We start from the raw sequence: 20,143 nt of genomic DNA on the forward strand, positions 1-20,143 counted from the left end.
AATGCTAGTGCCATTATCTTGACATAATGATATGCACTCAGCATTACATTTCTTGAAACCAGCAAAGTTATACTAAAAACTAATTTATTGTTCTTAATGGAAAGGCAACAAGGCAACCGCTTGGTACTCTCGGGGTCTCCTAGCCGCTCAGGCAAATCATATTGTCTAAAAATGCATTTTTCTATGGACAACATGACATCATCGCGCCAAGTGCGTGCTCTTTCAGTCAATTAGTGCGCATATAAACAGCCAGGCCCCCGGCCAAAAAAATGTTTTATTGTAATTTTGAAGAATTCGTCTGAATGTGCATGAACTATTCCTGTTCAAAATTGTTAGAAATGTCTCATGTTAAATGTTTAAATATTAGTTTACTGTACTGTGCCAACTGTACTACTTTATGTGTACGTGTTTTCTATTGTTTCATTGGAAATAAAACAGCAAAGTCCATTTGGCTGTCGTCTGTTTTAATTATGAGACACAATTGTGTCAAAGTCATGATTTTTTTTTTCATGCTTGAAATAAGAAATTATTACTTTAAAAAAGTAGTTTTATACTTGTAAGTGTTGATGACACAGCTTTGCAACACTTGATATTCTAGTTTCAAGCATGTTTTACTCAATATAGGTCATCAAATCTCAGCAACAAGCTGTAATATCTTACTGAGATCATTTAGGACAGTGGTCCCCAACCACCGGGCCGCGGACCGATTGGTACCGGGCCGCACAAGGAAAAAATATATATATATATATATATTTTTTATTTTATTTATTTATTTATTTTTATTAAATCAACATAAAAACACAATATATACACTATATGTCAATGTATATCAATACAGTCTGTATTGTATTTCTTTATTAAAAAAAATAAATAAAAAAATCATACCCTCCCACCCACTGATTTAGGACCAAAACACTTAAAACAAGTAAAACACTCAAACATAAAATCTGCTTCGTGAGAAGAATTATCTTATCAGACAGAAAATAAGCAAATATCACCCTTATTTGAGATATCTCATCTTACTTGGATTTCAGTTTTTGCAGTGCATTCATCCACCCGAGACTTTTTGAGAGATAATAAGCAAGCCGGTCACGTGACCCCGTGACATAGAGGAGGAACCACAGCCCCCTTCCCCGTCAATAACAATGCTTAATCAAGCAGGCTTTGGGAGAAATCATGATCCAGGGCCTTATGTTTTTGAGCCTGAGCACAAAGAGGATGAGCAATAATTGATGTGTAGCAATAAGTTCAGGGTTGTCAGCCGGGGGGAAACAAAAATAAAAGTGTCAGCTTTCGTGGTCGTGATTGAAAGGTGTCACTCAACAAGTTGCCTACTTTCTGATCGCCACATCCGTCGTCTCGATTCCTCACCGTTTTCCACCATTCCACATTATCCACTATCTTCTTTCTGCATTAAAAAATAGTAACCCGAAAAGGGACCTGCTCTTTTTTTTTTTTTTTTTTTTCCTATCATTCACAATCGTTATGAGAGACAAGAAGACAAGAGTTGCTTTTTTATTTTTATTTTTTGCATCCTAACATGTAAAAATCGGCTCATTCTAGCAAGCAATCAACGCTACCTCGAAAACAATTTAAAATGCATTCAGGGCGTTTTTTTCCCCCAGTTTATTTGGGTAAGCACTCCATTTATGTTGAAATAGCACGGCTTCAAATTCCAGATTTACGGCTTTGTGTCACGCCGACCTCACTCTCTCGGCTTCCGTCTGCTCCGACGTCTCACTCTTCCTTCGCGCTCGCTACTGGAAGCAGTCGTTCATCCTCCGTATGTTCAGCTTCTAAAAGATAAGGTTGTGAATCCTCATTTTGTCCAAAAATAGTCGTCTTTGTTGTCTTTTACCAAGTCCGCCATGATTAGAACACACTCGTGTTTGTTTCCGGACGTAGGAACGCACATTTGCTGTTGGACGTGAGTTGCTATGGAAACGGAAATACTGTATATGTGCTGAATAATTAGTTTCGGCAATGATTAAAATGACCAAAATACGGTAAGTATTGTTCATATTACATATTGTTATGAAGGTGTCTGTTACTACATTATATATATACTTGCAGTGTGTATATTGTACATATTACATATTGTTATGAAAGTGTCTATTACTACATTATATATATACTTGCAGTGTGTATATTGTACATATTACATATTGTTATGAAGGTGTCTGTTACTACATTATATATATATACTTGCAGTGTGTATATTGTACATATTACATATTGTTATGCAGGTGTCTGTTACTACATTATATATATACTTGCAGTGTGTATATTGTACATATTACATATTGTTATGAAGGTGTCTGTTACTACATTATATATATATATTTTTTGCAGTGTGTATATTGTACATATGACATATTGTTATGAAGGTGTCTGTTACTACATTATATATATACTTGCAGTGTGTATATTGTACATATTATATATTGTTATGAAGGTGTCTGTTACTACATTATATACATACTTGTAGTGTTATATTGTACATATTACATATTGTTATGAAAGTGTCTGTTACTACATTATATATATACTTGCAGTGTGTATATTGTACATATTGTTATGAAGGTGTCTGTCACTACATTATATATATACTTGCAGTGTGTATATTGTACATATTGTTATGAAGGTGTCTGTTACTACATTATATATATACTTGCAGTGTGTATATCAAACGTTGATGGAGGGTTTTGAAGTTGTTTTAGAGACTTTGAAGGCTACAACAATGATTACTTTTAGCCTCATCTTTCTTTTTTTTTCTTTTTTTCATTTTATTTTTATTGACATCCAGCATCAGACATTCCTATCTATTTTATCATATTCACATAAATCATATATCTATTGTCTGCCCTAAATGTCCAAATATTTGTGTTTGTATCCCATCCAAAAAAGAAAGAAACAACAAAAATAAAATATCTACAAATACATTGATTAATTAGAAGAAAAAAAAAATAATAATAATACATTAATAATAATAATAAATAAAATGAATTAGAAACAGATACACACACATATATATATATATATATATATATATATATATATATATATATATATATATATATATATATATATATATATATATACACATTTAGCCTCATCTTTCCAGCGTTTATCTTTAAAATAAAATTAAAAAGAAGTTTGTTCTTTTCTCTCATAATGATTGTGAACGATGGGTAAAATTGCAGTTCCCCTTCAACATTGTGACATAGTGGAGGTTTTGGGATTAGATAAGCTCTGCTTCCTCCTCCTCCTTTTCGTACAAGTTGCGTCATGCTTGCATCAAGGTGATGAGCATGGAGCAGCGTGTCAATAACGCCTCAGTTTCCAGCCGCCGCGCCGCATGCTAAGTGTCGCCGTCTGTTGTTTGCGCAGTGATAACCATCCAGCGAGAGCCTGTGTCAGCAGTTTCCAGCGATATTAACTTCCCCATGAAGGGCCGCAGGGGGATGAAGGACTGGGCCAGGACAGCCGAGGACAAGCTCTACATACCCAAGGAGGTCTTCACCGTCCCAAATGAAGGTAGGACCACACAAAACAAGTGCAACTTTTTGCATTCAACCGCGACCGTATCGGGTGTTGTTGACACGCCGGCTTAAACCGAGCGTCTCGATGGTCAGGCTGCAAAAACCACGCTCAAAGCCATCATTTTGGATAAGATTGAGTTATCACTTCACCCGCTCTGTCTCGACACGTTTTGGCGAGGCGTTATCTCAGCGCCCAACACCCTCTTCAGTCAAGGTCAGACAAGTCGGACAAGAAGTGTTACTATCAGCGCAAATTTATGCACTTAGGAATGTGTCTGGTTGAGGCAGACAGACGACTCGTGAAGGGGAGTGGAAGGGCAGCGCCGAGGCAGATTTACGCCGGGAAGAGTCTCCCGAGGGTTCCTGGGGATGTTGCACGCCTTTTAATTTGTTCAAAAAGAGCCACTCAATTGCTGTAAATTGGTCTTTGGGTGTTTAATGGAAAGCAAAGTGCAGGTAAAGCTGGAAGTGTCTGCTTGTTTGCAGGTAACCACAATATCATCCCTCTTAATGGTGTTTAGCACACAATCAGGGTATTGTTTGGACTCCGTTTACCTGGGGGCCACTGGAGGAGTCAGGGTGAGGTGTCACCGCTGAACCACCTGACTATTTAGTAAATATTCATTTGAGATTTAAAAACATTTAAATATTGTTTGGTTACTTTTTGTTGTTGTTACAAATCATCTCTGATCAATATGTGAGAAGCCTTTTTATTGGTCGGTATGACGCATCCACGCTTGTATCTTCATCAGCCCAGACCGGCCAATAAAAAGGCTTCTCTGGTTGCCTACAGAGGAGGCCCCGCCCATAAAATTGAAGTTGAGTCGTATCCAAAAAAAAAAAAAAAAAAAAAAGATTTTCAACCCGGAAAAAATTATTTGCAATAAAAGGAAAACTTTTTTCAACCCCAAAAAAATATTTGCAACCAAAAATTATTTTCCGACCAAAAAAAGTATTTATCAAAGAAAACTATTTTTTTTCCCAAAATATTTGAAAGTGTAAATGGAAAAAGCGAGATTTGTTTTAAAAAAAAATGTCCAACCAAAAAAAAAAAGATTTATAACTAGAGATAAAGGTCGATAAACGCTTTAAAATGCAATATCGGAAATTATCGGTATCGTTTTTTTTATTATCGGTATCGGTTTTATTTATTTATTTATTTTTTATTTTTTATTAAATCAACATAAAAAACACAAGATACATTTACAATTAGTGCACCAACCCAAAAAACCTCCCTTCACATATATACACACACACACATATATATACATACATACAGTATATACTTACATACTTACATATGTATATATTAGAGATGTCCGATAATATTGGCCTGCCAATATTATCGGCCGATAAATGCGTTAAAATGTAATATCGGAAATTATCGGTATCGTTTTTTTTTTTTTATTATCGGTATTGTTTTTTTGTTTTTTTTTTTGTTTTTGTTTTTTTATTAAATCAACATAAAAAACACAAGATACACTTACAATTAGTGCACCAACCCAAAAAACCTCCCTCCCCCATTTACACTCATTCACACAAAAGGGTTGTTTCTTTCTGTTATTAATATTGTGGTTCCTACATTATATATCAATATATATCAATACAGTCTGCAAGGGATACAGTCCGTAAGCACACATGATTGTGCGTGCTGCTAATAGTCCTAACCTTTAACAGTTAATTTTACTCATTTTCATTAATTACTAGTTTCTATGTAACTGTTTTTATATTGTTTTATTTTCTTTTTTATTCAATGAAATGTTTTTAATTTATTTATCTTATTTTATTTTATAAATTTTTTTTAAAAGTACCTTATCTTCACCATACCTGGTTGTCCAAATTAGGCATAATGTGTTAATTCCACGACTGTATATATCGGCATCGGTTGATATCGGTATCGGTAATTAAGAGTTGGAAAATGTCGGATATCGGCAAAAAAGCCATTATTGGACATCCCTATTTGTTTGAAAATATATATTTTTTCAAATTCAAAACTGTTTTTTTTTTTTAATTAATTGCAGAAAAATAAATGTTCTACACACTTGACTAAATGAGTTAACTACTTTGATCAGCAGCTATATTGACCTTGAACTACAGGAGGCCTTAAGTCATTCAAAATATAGAATTACATGTAAATTGTCATATCCTGACACTGCTGAGGGGGATTTTTGACATTTTTCTCATTTTGGCTCTTTCTGGGACTTGCGGAACTCACTCCCTTGGAGGGAATATTGACAATTTTTCCACATTTTGGCCTGTTTTTGCCTTTTTCTTGCTGTGTCTTCTGTGAGTCATAAAAGGGGGAATTTTGACATTTTTCTCATTTTAGCTCTTCCCGAGACTTGTGGAACTCACTCTCAGGGAGAGATTTATCACCATTTTTGGACATTTTTCTCATTTTGACTCTTCCCGAGAATTGTGGAACTCACTCCCGGGGAGGGAATTTTGACCATTTTGACAATTTTTCCACACTTTGGCCTGTTTTTGCCTTTTTCTTCCCGGGTCGCCTGTGAGTCATCCTGGGGGTTATTTTTGACATTTTTCTCATTTTGACTTTTCCCAAGACTTGTGGGACTCACTTTCGGGAGGGAATTTTGACCATTTTGACAATTTTTCCACATTTTGGCATGTTTTTGCCTTTTTCTTCCCGTGAGACCATTTTGACCATTTTTCCACATTTTGGCCTGTTTTTGCCTTTTTTTTCGCGGGTTGCCTGTGAATCATCCCAGGGGTATTTTTTTACATTTTTCTCATTTTATCTCTTCCCGGGACTTGTGGAACTCACTCTCAGGGAGAGATTTATGACCATTTTTGGACATTTTTCTCATTTTGGCTCTTCCCGAAACTTGTGGAACTCACTCTCAGGGAGAGATTTATGACCATTTTTGGACAATTTTCTCATTTTGGCTCTTCCCGAGACTTGTGGAACTCACTCCCGGGGAGGGAATTTTGACCATTTTAGGCATTTGTCCACACTTTGGCCTGTTTTTGCCTTTTTCTTCCCGGGTTGCATGAGAGTCATCCTGGGGGGATTTTTGACAATTTTCTCATTTTGGCTTTTCCCAAGACTTGTGGAACCCACTTTCGGGGAGGGAATTTTGACCATTTGGACAATTTTTCCACATTTTGGCATGTTTTTGCCTTTTTCTTCCCGTGAGACCATTTCGACCATTTTTCCACATTTTGGCCTGTTTTTGCCTTTTTTTTCTCGGGTTGCCTGTGAGTCATCCCAGGGGGTATTTTTGACATTTTTCTCATTTTAGCTCTTCCCGAGACTTGTGGAACTCACTCCCAGGGAGAGAATTATGACCATTTGTGGACATTTTTCTCATTTTGGCTCTTCCCGATACTTGTGGAAATCACTCCCGGGGAGGGAATTTTGACCATTTTCGGCATTTGTCCACACTTTGGCCTGTTTTTGCCTTTTTCTTCCCGGGTCGCCTGTGAGTCATCCTGGGGGTTATTTTTGACATTTTTCTCATTTTGGCTTTGTCCCAGGACTTGTGGAACTCACTTTCGGGGAGGGAATTTTGACCATTTTGACAATTTTTCCACATTTTGGCCTGTTTTTTCTTTTTTCTTCCAGGGTCTTCCCGGGGGGTATTTTTGAAATTTTTCTCATTTTGGCTCTTCCCGAGACTCGTGGAACTCGCTCCCCGGGACGGAATTTTTACCATTTTCGGCATTTTTCCACACTTTGGCCTGTTTTAGCCTTTTTCTTCCCGTGAGACCATTTCGACCATTTTTCCACATTTTGGCCTGTTTTTGCCTTTTTCTTCCCGGGTTGCCTGTGAGTCATCCCAGGGGGTATTTTTGACATTTTCCTATCTTTAGATCTTCCCGAGACTTGTAGAACTCACTACCGGGTAGGGAATTTTGACCATTTTGACCATTTTTCCACTTCTTTCTCATGTTGGCTCTTCCTGGGACTTGTGGAACTCACTCCCGGGGAGGGAATTTTGACCATTTCGATTTTGACTAAACTAGTTAGTTACTTTGATCAGCAGCTATATTGTCAACATTGCCACACAAGCAAGGGCTTGTGTGGCAATGTTGACGTTCAGAACGACGTGACCGAGCCTCACTCGCCGAGTGAAACGCGATCTAAATCCGCTGGTCCGACTCCACGGTAAAGAGCGGCGCGTGTTGAAAGCATCAAAGAAAGCATTGGCAGACACACACAAAAAAAAAGGCCAAGGTCACGTCTCACAGGAAATTACACCGGCTGACTTCCTGTCTGGCGTGCCTGCCCAAATTACAGCCCTGAGAAAGTGGCGGCTGTGAGAAGTGAGCTGTCTGACACCTTTGACTTCCACTGATGACACTGACTCTCTGACTGGCACCTGAACGCCTCATCAATGGCCTCCATGCTTACTTCGGCTGCTGTTTTGGGCACAAAAAAAAAAACATCTACTTGGTGAAGAGTCGGTAGAAACTGGGAAGAATGCTGAAGTAGGCAAAGTGCTGCTTATGAGTGACTTTTTTTTTTTTAATGCCCACTGGTTGCTGGGTTAAGTGTTGCTATGGTAACATCAGTGATACTCTCCCAGGGAGGTGCCATTGTTTACAAAGTGGCCTCGTGTTTTTTTCTTTAGGAGTGTCGCTGTGTCTGCTCACAAAACCACAATTGGTGCATTTTTTTTTTTTAAACCGGTTTTATTATGTGAGGCCAAGTGGATTTGTGAGATTTTTTTATCAGGACTAATCCACCTGCCTCGCATGGGCGGAAGCAAAAACAGTCCCTGCAGAATTTCACAGGCTCGTTTTGTGATTGTTGCACGTTAAAAGGCCTGGATTGGCGGCCGTTTTTTCAGGAAGTGGTGATGCTTTGAGGCTAATTGTATTTTCTGGACTATGAGGGTATATAAGCCGCACCTACTAAATAAAAAAATATTAAAAAGTCAATATATTAGCTGCACCGTACTATAAGCCGCAGATATATATATATATATATATATATATATATATATATATATATATATATATATATATATATATATATATATATGTATATATATGTATATATATATATATATATATATATACAGTCAAGAAAATAAGTATTTGAACACCCTGCTATTTTGCAAGTTCTCCCACTTAGAAATCATGGAAGGGTCTGAAATTTTCACAGTAGGTGCATGTCCACTGTATGAGAGATAACCTAAAAAGAAATCACAATCTATGATTTTTTAACACTTTATTCGTGTGATACAGCTGAAAATAAGTATTTGAACACCTGTCTATCAGCTAGAATTCTGACCCTCAAAGACCTGTTAGTCCGCCTTTAAAAGTCCTCCTCCACTCCACTGTATTATCCTGAATCAGATGCACCTGTGTGAGGTCGTTAGCTGCATAAAATCACCTGTCCACCCCATACAATCAGTAAGACCCAAACATTCAGCATGGCTAAGAGCAAAGAGCTGTCCAAAGACACCAGAGACAAAATTGTACAACTCCACAAGGATGGAAAGGGCTACGGAGAAATTGCCAAGCAGCTTGGTGAAAAAAGGTCCACTGTTGGAGCAATCATTAGAAAATGGAAGAAGCTAAACATGACGGTCAATCTCAATCGGAGTGGAGCCCCATGCAAGATATCGCCTCGTGGGGTCTCAATGATGCTAATAAAGGTGAGGAATCAGCCCAGGACTACACGGCAGGACTTGGTCAATGACCTGAAAAGAGCTGGGACCACTGTTTCCATGGTCACTGTTGGTAATACACTAAGACGTCATGCTTTGAAATCATGCATGGCAAGGAAGGTTCCCCTGCTTAAACCAGCACATGTTAAGGCCTGTCTTAAGTTTGCCAATGACCATTTGGATGATCCAGAGGAGTCATGGGAGAAAGTTTTGTGGACAGATGAGACCAAAATTGACCTTTTTGGTCATAATTCCACTGTGCGTGTTTGGAGGAAGAAGAATGATGCGTAGCATCCCAAGAACACCATCCCTACTGTGAAGCATGGGGGTGGTAGCATCATGCTTTGGGGGTGTTTTTCTGCTCATGGGACAGGACGACTGTACTGTATTAAGGAGAGGATGACTGCATCCATATATTGTGAGATTTTGGCCAAAAACCTCCTTCCCTCAGTCAGATCATTGAAGAAGAGTCATGGCTGGATCTTCCAACATGACAATGACCCAAAGCACACAGCCAGGAAAACCAAGAAGTGGCTTTGTAAGAACCATATCAAGGTTCTGGAGTGGACTAGCCAGTCTCCAGACCTAAATCCAATTGAAAATCTTTGGAGGGAGCTGAAAGTCTGTGTTACTCAGCGACAGCCCAGAAACCTGACTGATCTAGAGAAGATCTGTGTGGAGGAGTGGGCCAAAATCCCTCCTGTCGTCTGTGCAAACCTGGTGAAGAACTACAGGAAACATTTGAACTCTGTAATTGCAAACAAAGGCTACTCTACCAAATATTAATGTTGGTGTTCAAATACTTATTTTCAGCTGTATCACACAAATAAATTGTTAAAAAATCATAGATTGCGATTTCTGGATTTTTCTTTTTAGGTTATCTCTCATACAGTGGACATGCACCTACCATGAAAATTTCAGACCCCTCCATGATTTCTAAGTGGGAGAACTTGCAAAATAGCAGGGTGTTCAAATACTTATTTTCTTGACTGTATATATATATATATATATATATATATATATATATATATATATATATATATATATATATATATATATATATATATATATATATATGCTGTAAAATGTGTTATTCACACAGAAATATTGTGTAAATGTTTATTTACATACGTTAATTGTTTCCAAATGGTGCCTAACAAGGCAGTAAAACAGCTTATCAAACAAAATAAAAGTAAAAACAAAATTAATATTCATAAACCTGGTTTAAGAATACTTACTATCGTATTTTCCGGACTATAGAGTGCACCCATATATAAGCCGCGACAACTAATTTCCAGAAGAAAAACATGTTTTTCCATACATTAGCCGCAATGGACAATTAGCCAAAGATATATAGGTTGTGAAATTAGTTATTTATTCTGTAAATTTTTATTTACAGACCTTAATTGTTTCCAATCAGTGTCTGTAACACGGCAGTAAAACGGGTGATCAAACAAAACAGAAGTCATCGTCATGGACCCACTAGCTGCGCAAGCTCGCTCTCCAACCAACTAAACAGACTCAATAACTCCACGGTGATGTGTTGGTGAATTTACGAAAAAGAAACAAAACAAAAAGAATACCATTGTAAGTTAGTAATACTAACACATACACTTGTAAACGTGTTAGCATATTAGCTAAGGATGCTAGCTTGATTGCATCACGATAGTACGTACAAATATGCATGAAAACACTCCTAAAGACATCACACATGGGACGGTTGAGTAAGTATGAATAGTTGTAGTTATATTGTAAAACTTACAAACCGTTGCTTGGAGTGATGATTGAAGAATCTGTACGAGTAGAAACGCTAAAACTATTCTACTTACTGAACCGTCCCATGTGTGATGTCTGTAGGAGTGTTTTCATGCATATTTGTACATGCTATTGTAATGTAATGAAGCTAGCGTTGTTAGCATTGGCTAATATGCTAACACGTTTACGAGTGTCTGTGTTAGTATTATTAACTTAAAATGACATTCTTTTTGTATTGTTACAGTTTCGTAAATGCACCAAAACGTCACCTTGGAGTTATTGAGCAAATGCATAACTAAAACTATTCTACTTACTAAAGCAGAGTGTTGTCCAGTCTTCCAGGCGTCCATAGCGTTCCTACTTCATTCATCACTCCAAGGAAAGTTTGTCAGTTTTACAATATAACTACAACTATTCGACTTACTAAAGCCTTGCATGTGCAATGTCCGTAGGAGTGTTTTCATGCATATTTGTTTGGCTATCACAATCTAACGAAGCTTGGGTCGTTAGCATTAGCTAACATGCTAACACGTTTACGAGTGTCTGCGTCAGTATTAGTAACTTAAAATAGCATTATTTTTGTATTGTTTCAGTTTCACAAATTCCTCAGTAAATTCACCAAAACGTCACCGTGGAGTTATTGAGTCTGTTTAGCTGATTAGAGCGCTAGCCTCCGCAGCTAATGGTTAAATGGCGATGACTTCTGTTTTGTTTGATCAGACGTTTTACTGCCGTGTTACAGACACCGTTTGGAAACAATTAAGGTATGTAAATAAACATTTACAAAATAAATAACTCATTTCACAACGTATATATCTGCGGCTAATATGTGGAAAATGTTATTTTTCCTCTAAAATTTAGTGGGTGCGGCTTATGAATGCTTTAAAATAATCCCCTCAATTCCCCCCCAAAAATGGATTAACTCGCTGGAATATAAAGACAATATAACATATAGAGATGTCCAATAATGGCTTTTTTTGCCGATATCCGACATTGTCCAACTCTTAATTACCGATCCCGATATCAACAGTCGTGGAATTAACACATTATTATGCCTAATTTTGTTGTGATGCCCCGCTGGATGCATTAAACAATGTAACAAGGTTTTCCAAAATAAATAAATGGAAAAAAATGCCAACATGGCACTGCCATATTTATTATTGAAGTCACAAAGTGCATTAATTTTTTTTAAACATGCCTCAAAACAGCAGCTTGGAATTTGGGACATGCTCTCCCTTAGAGAGCATGAGAAGGTTGAGGTGGGCGGGGGGTGTATATTGTAGCGTCCCGGAAGAGTTAGTGCTGCAAGGGGTTCTGGGTATTTGTTCTGTTGTGTTTATGTTGTGTTACGGTGCGGATGTTCTCCCGAAATGTGTTTGTCATTCTTGTTTGGTGTGGGTTCACAGCGTGGCGCATATTTGTAACAGTGTTAAAGTTGTTTATACGGACACCCTCAGTGTGACCTGTGTGGCTGTTGACAAAGTATGGCTTGCATTCACTTATGTGTGTGTAAAAGCCGCATATATTATGTGACTGGGCCGACACGCTGTTTGTATGGAGGAAAAGCGGACGGGATGACAGGTTGTAGGGGACGCTAAAGGCAGTGCCTTTAAGGCACGCCCACAATATTGTTGTCCGGGTGGAAATTGGGAGAACGGTTGCCCCGGGAGATTTTTGGGAGGGGCACTGAAATTCGGGAGTCTCCCGGGAAAATCGGGAGGTTGAAACCGATACCGATAAAAGCACTTATCGGCCGATAATATCGCTTAAATAAGTCATTTCACAACGTATATATCTGCGGCTAATAGTCCGGTGCGGCTAATATGTGGAAAATATTATTTTTCTTCAAAAATTTAGTGGGTGCGACTTATTAACGCATTAAAATAATCCCCTCAATTCCCCCCCAAAAATGGATTAACTGGCTGGAATATAAAGACAATATAACATACATCCATAAACGTGAATGCATATGCAAAAGTGCAATATATTTATCTGTACAGTAATCTATTTATTTATATCTGCACCTTATTGCTCTTTTATCCTGCACTACCATGAGCTAATGCAACAAAATGTTGTTCTTATCTGTGCTGTAAAGTTCAAATTTGAATGACAATGAAAGGAAGTCTAAGTCTAAGTTATATACCGGTGCGCTCTGTAGTCCGGAAAATACTAAAGTAGTAAGTAGAGATAAATGCTTTAAAATGTAATATCGGAAATTATCGGTATCTGTTTCAAAATTATCGGTATCGGTTTCAAAAAGTAAAATTTATGACACACACAAGTGAATGCAATCGCATACTTTGTCAACAGCCATACAGGTCACACTGAGGGTGGCCGTATAAACAAGTTTAACACTGTTACAAATATGCGCCACACTGTGAACCTACACCAAACAAGAATGACAAACACATTTCGGGAGAACATCCGCACCGTAAAACAACATAAACACGACAGAACAAATACCCAGAACCCCTTGCAGCACTAACTCTTCCGGGACGCTACAATATACACCCCCCCCCCGCTACCCCCTACTCCTAAACCCCGCCCTCCCGCTCACCTCAACCTCTTCATGCTTCATGTCCCAAATTCCAAGCTGCTGTTTTGAGGCATGTTCAAAAAAATAATGCACTTTGTGACTTCAATAATAAATATGGCAGTGCCATGTTGGCATTTTTTTCCCATAACTTGAGTTGATTTATTTTGGAAAACCTTGTTACATTGTTCAATGCATCCAGCGGGGCGTCACAACAAAATTAGGCATAATAATGTGTTAATTCCACCACTGTATATATATATCGGTATCGGTTGATATCGGTATCAGTAATTAAGAGTTGAACAATATCGGAATATCGGCAAAAAAGCCATTATCGGACATCTCTAGTAGTAAGTATTCTTAAACTAGGCTTATAAATATTAATTAATTTATTTTTTGTTTAGTTTTTTTTGTCCCTTTGGCATCCATGTTTGGTGCCTTCCTGTCGAGTAATTGTTGTTTGACTTCAAGCTAAGCAGACATCAGATCATTATTTCCAATTTGGCAGCGCCGACCTTGGTACTTTTAAGTGGAACATTAATAGGAGTACAAAGTAAAAGGCAGCAGCCATTAAGACATATTTTAATCTAATTAGGGCTATTAAAGTTGATACGAGAGAATGTTTTTCAACTGTTAAGTCTTTTGATGGTGTCTGTAATATAACTCTTTTCTCTCTCTAAGCGCCACCGTCATTAAGTTAAAGTTAAAGTACGGCCACACTAGGTGTGGCGAAATTATCCTCATTTGACCCATCACCCTTGATCACCCCCCGGGACGTGAGGGGAGCAGTGAGCAGCAGCGGTGGCCGCGCCCGGGAATCATATTTGGTGATTTAACCCCCAATTCCAACCCTTGATGCCGAGTGCCAAGCAGGGAGGTAATTGCTCCCATTTTTATAGTCTTTGGTATGACTCACAACTAGGGATGTCCGATAATGGCTTTTTGCCGATATTCCGATATTGTCCAACTCTTTAATTACCGATACCGATATCAACCGATATATACAGTCGTGGAATTAACACATTATTATGCCTAATTTCAGAGGTGGGTAGAGTAGCCAGAAATTGTACTCAAGTAAGAGTACTGTTACTTTAGAGATGTATTACTCAAGTAAAAGTAAGGAGTAGTCACCCAAATATTTACTTGAGTAAAAGTAAAAAGTATGTTGTGAAAAAACTACTCAAGTACTGAGTAACTGATGAGTAACATACACACTCTTATATATATATATATATATATATATATATATATATATATATATATATATATATATATGTATGTGTGGGGAAAAAAATCACAAGACTATTTCATCTCTACAGGCCTGTTTCATGAGGGGGGTACCCTCAATCGTCAGGATTGGGTACCCCCCTCATGAAACAGGCCTGTAGAGATGAAATAGTCTTGTGATTTTTTTCCCTACACATACATATATTGCGCTCTACTACGGTATCGAGCACTATTTTTTGGATAACCTTATTAAGACATATATATATATATATATATATATATATATATATATATATATATATATATATATATATATATATATATACATATACATTGATATATACAGTATATCATTTATATGTATTTATTTTGCTGTTTTTGTTTACATGTTAAAGGTGTTTTAATGAATATACATGCATGTTTAACATATAGATTCCTTTCTTTAATGAAGACTAGAATATAAGTTGGTGTATTACCTGATTCTGATGACTTGCATTGATTGTAATCAGACAGTAGTGATGATAATGTCCACGTTTTCAAATGGAGGAGAAGAAAGGTTCCTCCTTTCTGTCTAATACCACATGAAAGTGGTGGGTTTTTGGCATCCTATTTGTCCAGCTTCCATATTCGTTTTTATACACTTTACAAGAAATATATTGGCGTCAAACTCCGTAGCTTGTTTGCGCTGGCTTTCGGAGACTCTTGTTTTGAAAGCGCAGGCGTGATGGAGCGGCACTTTTATTGTGAAGACAGGAACGTCCTCATGTGCGGTCAGTCTTGAGGCTTTTGACAGGATGTACGGTTGAAATAAAAAAAGTATATTTTTTCCTTCACACTTTTGATTGATTGATTGGAACTTTTATTATTAGATTGCACAGTACAGTACACATTCCGTACAATTGACCACTAAATGGTAACACCCCAATAAGTTTTTCAACTTGTTTAAGTCAGGTCATGTGACCACCTGGCTCTGTTTGATTGGTCCAACGTCACCAGTGACTGCATCTGATTGGTGGAACGGAGTGAACGTCACCAGTGACTGTATTTGTTGAAACGCAGGCACTTTGAAGGTCTGTCTGACAGACCAAAACAAACAAAGCGTGCATTAACAGATCGATAAAAATTAGTAGCGAGTAGCGAGCTGAATGTAGATAAAAGTAGCGGAGTAAAAGTAGCGTTCCTTCTCTATAAATATACTTAAGTAAAAGTAAAAGTATGTTGCATTAAAACTACTCTTAGAAGTACAATTTATCCCAAAAGTTACTCAAGTAGATGTAACGGAGTAAATGTAGCGCGTTACTACCCACCTCTGCCTAATTTGGACAACCAGGTATGGTGAAGATGAGGTCCTTTTTAAAAAAAAATGAATAAAATAAAATAAGATAAATAAATTAAAAACATTTTCTTGAATAAAAAAGAAAGTAAAACAATATAAAAACAGTTACATAGAAGTAGTAATAATAACTAATAGTACTATTAGTGGACCAGCAGCACACACAATCATGTGTGCTTACGGACTGTATTCCTGCAGATTGTATTGATATATATTGATATATAATGTAGGAACCAGAATATTACAAACCCCGTTTCCATATGAGTTGGGAAATTGTGTTAGATGTAAATATAAACTGAATACAATGATTTGCAAATCATTTTCAACCCATATTCAGTTGAATATGCTACAAAGACAACATATTTGATGTTCAAACTCATAAACATTTTATTTTTTGCAAATAATCATTAACTTTAGAATTTGATGCCAGCAACACGTGACAAAGAAGTTGGGAAAGGTGGCAATAAATACTGATAAAGTTGAGGAATGCTCATCAAACACTTATTTGGAACATCCCACAGGTGAACAGGCAAATTGGGAACAGGTGGGTGCCATGATTGGGTATAAAAGTAGATTCCATGAAATGCTCAGTCATTCACAAACAAGGATGGGGCGAGGGTCACCACTTTGTCAACAAATGCGTGAGCAAATTGTTGAACAGTTTAAGAAAAACCTTTCTCAACCAGCTATTGCAAGGAATTTAGGGATTTCACCATCTACGGTCCGTAATATCATCAAAGGGTTCAGAGAACCTAGAGAAATCACTGCACGTAAGCAGCTAAGCCCGTGACCTTTGATCCCTCAGGCTGTACTGCATCAACAAGCAACATCAGTGCGTAAAGGATATCACCACATGGGCTCAGGAACACTTCAGAAACCCACTGTCAGTAACTACAGTTGGTCGCTACATCTGTAAGTGTGAGTTAAAACTCTCCTATGCAAGGCGAGAAACCGTTTATCAACAACACCCAGGAGCCGTCGGCTTGGCTGGGCCTGAGCTCATCTAAGATGGACTGATACAAAGTGGAAAAGTGTTCTGTGGTTTGAAGAGTCCATATTTCAAATTGTTTTTGGAAACTGTGGACGTCGTGTCCTCCGGACCAAAAAGGAAAAGAACCATCCGGATTGTTGTAGGCGCAAAGTTGAGAAGCCAGCATGTGTGATGGTATGGGGGTGTATTAGTGCCCAAGACATGGGTAACTTACACATCTGTGAAGGCGCCATTAATGCTGAAAGGTACATACAGGTTTTGGAGCAACATATGTTGCCATCCAAGCAACGTTAGCATGGACGCCCCTGCTTATTTCAGCAAGACAATGCCAAGCCACGTGTTACATCAACGTGGCTTCATAGTAAAAGAGTGCGGGTACTAGACTGGCCTGCCAGTAGTCCAGACCTGTCTCCCATTGAAAATGTGTGGTGCATTATGAAGCCTAAAATAGCACAAAGGAGATCCCCGGACTGTTGAACAACTTAAGCTGTACATCAAGCAAGAATGGGAAAGAATTCCACCTGAGAAGCTTAAAAAATGTGTCTCTTCAGTTCCCAAACGTTTACTGAGTGTTGTTAAAAGAAAAGGCCATGTAACACACTGGTAAAAATGCTTGTTGCAGCCATGAAATTCTAAGTGAATTATTATTTGCAAAAAAAAAAAGAAGTTTAAGAGTTTGAACATCAAATATCTTGTCTTTGTAGTGCATTCAATTGAATATGGCTTGAAAAGGATTTGCAAATCATTGTATTCCGTTTATATTTACATCTAACACAATTTCCCAACTCATATGGAAACGGGGATTGTAATAACAGAAAGAAACAACCCTTTTGTGTGAATGAGTGTAAATCGGGGAGGGAGGTTTTTTGGGTTGGTGCACTAATTGTAAGTGTATCTTGTGTTTTTTATGTTGATTTAATAAAATTTAAAAAAAAACGATACCGATAATAAAAAAAAACGATACCGATAAAAAAAAAAAACCATACCGATAATTTCCGATATTTTATTTATCGGCCGATAATATCTCTACTCACAACCTACACATTTCAGGGCGGACACTCTAACCCAGGTTGTAGGGAACCTATGGCTCGCGAGCCAGATGTGGCTCTTTTGTCAATCAATCAATCAATCAATCAATTCCTTTATTGTCATTGTCATAATAACACTTAAGTCATACATGAACAACGACATTTTGTTTGAGCTTTGTCCGGCGGCATAACAACTGCATTGATGTGCAGGTTGACAATAGTTTACATTTTAGCATTGTCAGGAAGATGGCGATAGGAGGGACGTGGGGGTGGGAACAGTCGGATGTCTGATGGGTGTAACGTTGATGTTGCAGCAATGCAATGTCCAGAGCACAATTATTGAGGTGGTGAAGAGTGAGGTAATAAGATGGCAGCAAAGGGGCAGGCTGTTCATTTAGCAGTCTCACAGCCTGGGGATACAGACTGTGAGACATTCTGGTGGTCCTGGCGCAAATCCATCTATACCTCCTTCCAGAGGGTAGCAGGTTGAAGAGGCCATGTGCTGGGTGGTATCTGTCCTTCAGGATGTTGTGTACATGGCACTCATCTCTGGGAGTATTGTCCTTGTAATTTTCCCTGTCGCTTTAAAAACTCGCTTGATGACTGCATCTGGCTCTCAGATAAATCTTAGCTGACTTTGCGTGACACGATAAGTAATGAATAATTCCGCTGGTAATCAATAAAAATAACGTTCAAAATATAAAACATTCTCATGCGTTTTAATCCATCCGTCCGTTTTCTACCGCACATGTTCAAGAAGTCGGCATCAATGGTAAGAAGTATTTGATTTATTATTGGTTAGCTTCAGAATAACAATGTTATTAAACAGAATAAGAGACTTAATTTACTCTAAAAATGTTGGTCTTACTTAAAAATGGATGCATTTAGTTGTATTCAGTGTTAAAACACTATATGGCTCTCACGGAAATGATGATTATTAACTTACGACATTCTTTTTGTATTATTCCAGTTTCACAAATTCCTCAGTAAATCCACCAAAACGTCATTGTGGAATTATTGAGTCTGTTTAGCTGATTGGAGAGCTAGCTTCCACAGCTAGTGGGTCCATGACGATGACTTCTGTTTTGTTTGATCAGCCGTTTTACTGCCTTGTTAAATAAACATTTATCAAATAAATAACCACTACTAGTGAAGTGGCATACTAGTGGCTCCATCTAGTGGTACGACAAAGACTCACTGAAATATTCACACACAGTGTTGCTGTTTGAACTGTGTGTCATGTTGCCAAAACCTCTGCCATGTTTTTTTTTTTATGAATACATGGGCTTACTACGCTACTGTGTAGGGATGTCCGATAATGGCTTTTTGCCGATATTGTCCAACTCTTTAATTACCGATACCGATATCAACCGATACCGATATATACAGTCGTGGTATTAACACATTATTATGCCTAATTTGGACAACCAGGTATGGTGAAGATAAGCTACTTTTAAAAAAAATTAATAAAATAAAATGGATGGATGGAAGATAAATAAATTAAAAACATTTTCTTGAATAAAAAAGAAAGTAAAACAATATAAAAACAGTTACATAGAAACTAGTAATTAATGAACATGAGTAAAATGAACTGTTAAAGGTTAGTACTATTAGTGGACCAGCAGCACGCACAATCATGTGTGCTTACGGACTGTATCCCTTGCAGACTGTATTGATATATATTGATATATAATGTAGGAACCACAATATTAATAACAGAAAGAAACAACCCTATTTGGCTTTCATGGCTTTCTCAGCCAAAAAGGTTCCCGACTCCTGCTCTAACCACTAAAACACAGTAGTTAAGCGTTAAAATGTAATATCAGAAATTATCGGTATCGTTTTTTTATTATCAGTATAACTTTTTTTTAATATATTTTTTTTATTTTTTTTTTAAAATTAAATCAACATAAAAAACACAAGATACACTTACAATTAGTGCACCAACCCCAAAAAACCTCCCTCCCCCATTTACACTCATTCACACAAAAGGGTTGTTTCTTTCTGTTATTAATATTGTGGTTCCTACATTATATATCAATATATATCAATACAGTCTGCAAGGGATACAGTCCGTAAGCACACATGATTGTGC

At 37.5% G+C, this 20,143-nt stretch overlaps 1 protein-coding gene across 11 annotated transcripts in view; it reads left to right on the forward strand.

The window, feature by feature from the left end:
* Positions 1 to 20,143, forward strand: part of adgrb2 (adhesion G protein-coupled receptor B2) — a 771,897-nt gene that overhangs the window by 414,955 nt on the left and 336,799 nt on the right. For all 11 annotated transcript variants that reach the window (XM_061982439.1, XM_061982435.1, XM_061982437.2 and 8 more), the window contains one exon: positions 3,391 to 3,537. In XM_061982439.1, coding sequence (XP_061838423.1) covers positions 3,391 to 3,537 — 147 coding nt within the window. The remainder of the gene's footprint in view (positions 1 to 3,390; positions 3,538 to 20,143) is intronic.

This window comes from Nerophis lumbriciformis, linkage group LG21 (genome assembly GCF_033978685.3).
Source record: "Nerophis lumbriciformis linkage group LG21, RoL_Nlum_v2.1, whole genome shotgun sequence".
NCBI classification, from domain to species: Eukaryota; Metazoa; Chordata; class Actinopteri; order Syngnathiformes; family Syngnathidae; genus Nerophis; species Nerophis lumbriciformis.